The sequence below is a fragment of the Pogona vitticeps genome, chromosome 3, assembly GCF_051106095.1.
Source record: "Pogona vitticeps strain Pit_001003342236 chromosome 3, PviZW2.1, whole genome shotgun sequence".
Lineage (NCBI taxonomy): Eukaryota > Metazoa > Chordata > Lepidosauria > Squamata > Agamidae > Pogona > Pogona vitticeps.
Window position 1 is genome coordinate 210,719,508 of NC_135785.1, and position 6,000 is coordinate 210,725,507.

At 37.1% G+C, this 6,000-nt stretch overlaps 1 protein-coding gene across 1 annotated transcript; it reads left to right on the plus strand.

Annotated features, from left to right (window-relative positions):
- Positions 1-102: 102 nt before the first annotated feature.
- On the plus strand, positions 103-3,979 carry LOC144587746 (uncharacterized). Its single transcript, XM_078388958.1, has 2 exons — positions 103-186; positions 2,538-3,979. The coding sequence occupies exons 1-2, from the start codon at positions 151-153 to the stop codon at positions 2,850-2,852; spliced, it is 351 nt and encodes a 116-aa protein (XP_078245084.1). The 5' UTR covers positions 103-150; the 3' UTR covers positions 2,853-3,979.
- Positions 3,980-6,000: the final 2,021 nt, after the last annotated feature.

Sequence of the window (6,000 nt, forward strand, 5' to 3'; positions counted from 1 at the left end):
GTCCTTCCCATTATTTCCATTTTGTCCCCACTGCATCACAAAGTTTCTTAATCCTGGGTTCCTATTTGGACTTCTTATAGCAAACAGCTGCAGCTCAGCTAACTCTTTTTTAGTTTCCTCCCCTGGAACTTGCGTTACAGCTGGACAAAAATGGAGGATTCTGACTACATAGTATCAGATGAAGAGGTAAGTTCCCCCCCCCCCTTGAATTAACAGCTAGTGGTTCCCCTTAAAGTTTAGGATGGAAAGCACATTTTCCTATTGGTGAGCATCAAGGGATCTGGCAAGCTTGTACTAGAACATATGGCTGGAAGTCAAAATCAAAAATTCATATGGTAAAATGAATTGTATCAGTTACAGTAGTAGCAATAGCTTAACTGGTTGTATTTCTACCTACAATGATTAATATTCCAGGCAGAAAAGAAAAATTATTATTGCTATTCACTACTACTAAAAAGTGATCTCTGAAGTTAGTAGAGGCCTGGGCCTCTTTCTGGCATGCTCTAACTATAAAATGAAGCCAGAATAACACACTGGCCAAAATATCTTTGAAACAGCAACATCTGAATTGAGAAGGAAGCTGCTAAACTAGAGTTGAAATGACTAGATAGGCGGGGTATAATAATAATAATAATAATAATAATAATAATAATAATAATAATAATAATAATAATAATAATAATAATAATAATAATAATAATAATAATAATAAACAACTAGTGAGCTCAGCACTGGTGGATTACCTGTTTTAATGGGTTCTTGTGGTCAAACCACATTAGATAAACTAGCTACTTCTTTACTGAACTAGTCTTCTCTGCTTTTGAATAGCAGCCATCTGTAATGAAAAGAAATAAAGTAGGTGCAGCTTTCCCCATTATCACTTGTTGTCAATCACAGAAAAATAATCTGCATAACCTTGTACCACTTTCAATGGCAATATAAAATGACTAGAATGAAGCTCTATTTTGATAAATGTAAGAAATAGCTGTAACGTGTTGGCTATATTTATAAGCCAGTGCTTGGTAATGTGGCAAAGAACATGATGAATGGAAGTTTATTGCATGAAGTATATAATTAAGGGAAATATAAGATTGGAATGCAACATCTAGCTACATTTCTGAGCAAAGTTTGGGTGTGCAGTCTTGAGGACCACAATTATGTGGCGAGACTCAGACTAAGATAAGGAAGCAACAGATGAGGTAAAACAAAGAGGGACAACAGATATATCTCAGCTATCTTTATCTACCTTTTTATTTAGTTTTCTGTCTCTCTACCAGCTCTCTAGCTTGTTCTAGCTTGATTTCCGATGGGCTAGTGTGAGAAATAGGGCCTTTTAAGCCATGGCTCCAAATTAAACCATTGGGTCCTTCTCTGTCAATTGTTATTGTATTTCAATAATTTATTTCAGTTTTTAAAACACCAATTCAATTTGTTAAGTCACTGCTATAGTAGGCCTGTTGACTCAATTATTGTTGAGTTAATAAGTTCTCTTATTCATTCAGTAGGTCTACTTTATTTGGGACTAATTACTGGACTTCCCCCTTATTGTTTATACTCTGCTTCTGTGAGAAAAAAATCAACATAAACTACTGGATGATTGATTAATTTAATGCTTATTTGCAATGGAAGAATTGCACAAATTAGCATTCTGTATGACAGGTGGTTTGTATCAAATGTTTTGCTCCCTTTGATGTCAGTTGTTGGGGAAGGACAGAGGTGCCTGTAGTAGCCATGTGGAAGATGTTTGTAATGGCAAATAAATTTAGTGTGTTTTGCTGCAATGTTCATCTCCGTACCTGATACTTAAGCTACTGTTGGACACTAACAGGCATCCAGGGTTCCTGGTGGTTACCTGGGGAAGGCTTCCACTATTGGAAATCAGCAGAAACCAGTCTCATTTGGCCAAATGAGCAGAGGTCATTTAAGAAAGTGTAGCACCATTTCCCCCAGATATTCTGGTGTGAAAAGTTCACTACTGATAAGGAATATCCAGGTTGGATCCTTCTAGCAAGCAGGTGCTGTGCTTTGATGTTGCATTCTTTTATCTCATGACGTTTGATTTTGTTATAAGTTTGTTCGTTAACGAGATGTTATGTTATCATTTTTCCAATTACTGAAATATAAACATCCAAGTTGGCTGTACAGGCATGTTCTTAATAAACAGGTGCATGTCCTGAAAAGATACATAAGGGTTGAATATTCTGGCTATCGCTCTGTCTCAGCATAGACCACATTTTCTGGCGGTGTTATTCAACTACTGATTCCAGAAGTCCATCAATGCTGTTGTCTAGGGGCTCCCAGTGAGCAGAAGGATTGTGACGTTTCTCTCTGCTTTATTGTCTTACTGCTTATGCATTCTATCTCTAATAAAATTCTGTTTATTGTCCTCCACTAGTGTGTTTGCTGCACTGCATCCAAAAAGAAACATGTCAGCCTTGAAAAGACAATGTCCCTGCTGCTCTGTACTGCATGACTTCTTGTATTGGTGGCCCTGAAAATGTGAAAGAGCTAACTGCACAACTTTTGTTTGTTTCCAGATTTCCACAAAGAAAGAGAGACATTCTCGCCTTGGGGAAGATAATCTGGACGATACACTAGAATATGATTTTTTTGGCCCACCTTTAAGAGTGAAAGAGCTTAAAGAATTCCAGATAAAGGATGATGGCTTACAGCTGGACAAGGCTAACAACCATGAGCTTAAAGTCCAAACAAATGCAGTGCCAATTATGAACTCGGTCATCCCTCTTGTTTCAAGAAGTCAAGAATGTGGAACTTCAAGCCCTTGCATTTCTTGCCTAAATGCTGCTGACAACCCAGCAACAAATGACAGTGTTGAAGACAAAGCAGAATAAAAACTCCCACTGTGTCACCCTCGGAAGAGGATTGTTACACAGTGCACTCTCCTTCCTGTTCACTCTCATAAGTTCCTATATTTTGCATCCTAATCTCATTATTTCTAAGAAATTATGCAATGTGGGTTTCAAAAGGCATGTCTGAAAGGACACAACACCTTAATGATGATACCAACTATAAATAAAGGAGCTTTTGGGGGGAATATATGTGAAAACTTGATCCTAGAAATTAACATGGAAATGCTCCATAAATGAAAATAAAGCAATGCTTCCTTGTTTGTTTTAGGAACTTTTCATTCAAAGAACTTTTACTGCTGAAAGTGATCAGGCACTTTTAGTCTCCCACAAACAAATGCCAATTTAGTTATAGCTTTATGACATTCAGTCTATGACAGTCAATCTTGCTGCCTTGGGTCCTTTTAAGGAGAAAAAGGGGTAAAATATCTTAAATAAATAATCAGTCTAGGTGTTACCTTGCTTCTTTTGCTCACTGGCCATGTCACTTTATGAATGTAAAAGTGGGATAGCATTATACGTAGTTCAAATAAATATATTGCCTAATTCATGAACAACTCATGTTCAAACTCATGGAGAGCCTCTTATGCATTAGGGAGCATAAGACTAGATTAGCCCCATCTGATAATTTATGTTAAAATTGCTGTCCTGAGAAGTGGCACAGTGTTCAGTGTAATAGTGATAAACAAATGTTAAACAGTTATGACAATGGAGAGATATTATTTCAGCTATTTTTTAATTGTCTCTTGTAGAGCAATGCATTTAATTTTCTGAAGCCAGGGCCAAGAAGCTGGGCTTCTCACTTTTTGCAGCACCTTAAAATTGCATTATGCCCCTTAATGAGGATCCTTAATAGAATTAAAATGTAGGCTGGTTCTATAAAATAAGGGGTCCTGGTTTTGACTTGGATAGAATGCACTTGGCAGTGGGCATAAAATCACTACACTTTGGGTGTAGTAAGTAATATATTCTAGTTATTGTTTTTTTTCCAAAGTTACCTTTAAAGGACATTTTATGAGACTGTTGAAAGGAATTTCTATCCCATTTTATCTTTCAAAACCTGTGCTGTTTGGAAAATGAGTGAATATCATGCATGTTGCAGGGAATAGGTAGGAGTGGAAAGAAGAGAAAAGATGCAACAGATCAGTGGGGGAAAAATTGCAGATGTTGTTAAACAGAATAATTTAAGGGCAGTTTCCCAAACTGACAATTTCCAGATGGTGTTGAACTACAAATTCCACCACTCACCTGCTGCCTGGGGATGGTGGGATTTGTAACCCAGCATGTCTGGAAACTGCCAGGTTGTCCAACACTCTCTTTAAATTATGATGGTGAGCAATCTTTGGAGAGACTTTGGAGAGACTTTCTACCTAGTGGAAGCTCAGTAGGGTTTTCTCTGATCTGTTGCATCTCCCATTTTATTTCCAGTCTTGGGTGTGTGTAGGTTTTGGCTTGTTCTGGTTAGGTAGGGTGGCTTAAATGGAGGCTGCTGTGTTCTGTAGCATATTATGAAGAAGGAAGGTCTTTGAACTGCTTCTTCCAGTACAGTCCTATACATGTTTATTCATAAGTAAGTTCCACTGAGTTCAGGAAAGTAGATATTTCATTGGATTTGTCACTTTAATTATTCAAAACTTGGATCTGAACCATCCAGACACTGTCGAGTCTGCTATATTTTTACAGAATTCGCTTCTGTTTTTAAAGCTTTTAATTCAAGTGAGATGGTGCTGTGGTCAATTCTTTATTTTCCTGACATTTTCTCTTAAGATTTCTTTTTAATCCATAAAAGCATCTTTAATAAAATGGAAGCTTTTAAAACCACAGAGTAGATAGCACTTCTCCTTACTTTGCTGATTATCAAATACTGTGAGAATTGTAAGTATTTTACAATCTGTTCACACTCCATTCTAGTAAAAGTATGCATTGTGCAGTCATTTCTGTCTCATAATATAAATTCAGTGAGACTTATTTTAGAGTTTTTCTTGCTAACTGTTTTTACAGGCAGCTGTAAATATGATTTTTCCCCAGCAGGAGTTATAATTCTGTGTATAATTCCCATCCCTTTTTTGAAAAGAGTTATAAGGTTCAGTCAACAAGTACTCTAGTACAGCCATTCTCAATCTCTCTGTTTTTGACCATGACCAGCAACACAATATACATATACATACATAAACTTGATTGTTTCTGGCCATAGGCCTTTACAATATACAGACTACTGTAATATACAAAAGCCAATTAAAAACAGGTACCGGTAATTGCCATAAATCCAATAAAAACCGGTCTAAATATATTATGACATATGATGTCAGTCCACTGTATTGAGCATTTATATGGCATTATGATCCTTGATAAATCAAAATCTCAGCTTCTTAGTTGCCAGTGCGAATTGTGCTACAGCATATGTAATGTACAACTGTGTATTGGCAAGGAATCCAACTACTGTTTCAGCGGTGGTACACTTAAGATACATCTGAATGATGGATGACAGAAATCTTTATCTAGGATTTTTATAGAGAGGAAAAAACGGTAAGCAGTGAGTAAAATCCTCAATTTAGTTGCAGCCAAAAACACATTTTCGTTCCTCAACTGGAGTTCCTTTAGATCTCCCTTCGAGGTATGCTGAGGTCATCTGTCCAAATCTAAGTTCCATAAAAGCTTTGTGAATCTGGGGAAAAGTCAGTGACTCAAAATATTTTGGTTTTGTGTGGTTCACCTGAAGTTAGGGGTACCAGGTATTAAAATGGGACCAAACAATAGCCACCCTATCCTGACTGGCATCAAAGTCAAAGATCCAGTTCCTAAGGTCACAGAAGCTTAAACTAAGGAATTTTTCCATCAGAAGATTGTAAATCTTTAATTTTTGGTGACATTGTTGTGCCCATCCACCAGACTTTAGTTGTTCTAGCCAGCAGCATTTTGTCAGGGAGGAATCCTCCAAACTTTTCAGTGTATGCCAATATCTAAAATAAGACAGAAGAATTCTACCGGCAATTGAGGATAGGCCTAACTCAGCTCTGAGATGAGCTAAGGGAGTTCCCCAGTATCAGCCTCATGAATTTGTTCTTCAAGATTTCCAATTTGGGCTTGGATATCTCTCCCTATAGTTATGTCCCATAGAGCATTTGTGCTAGAA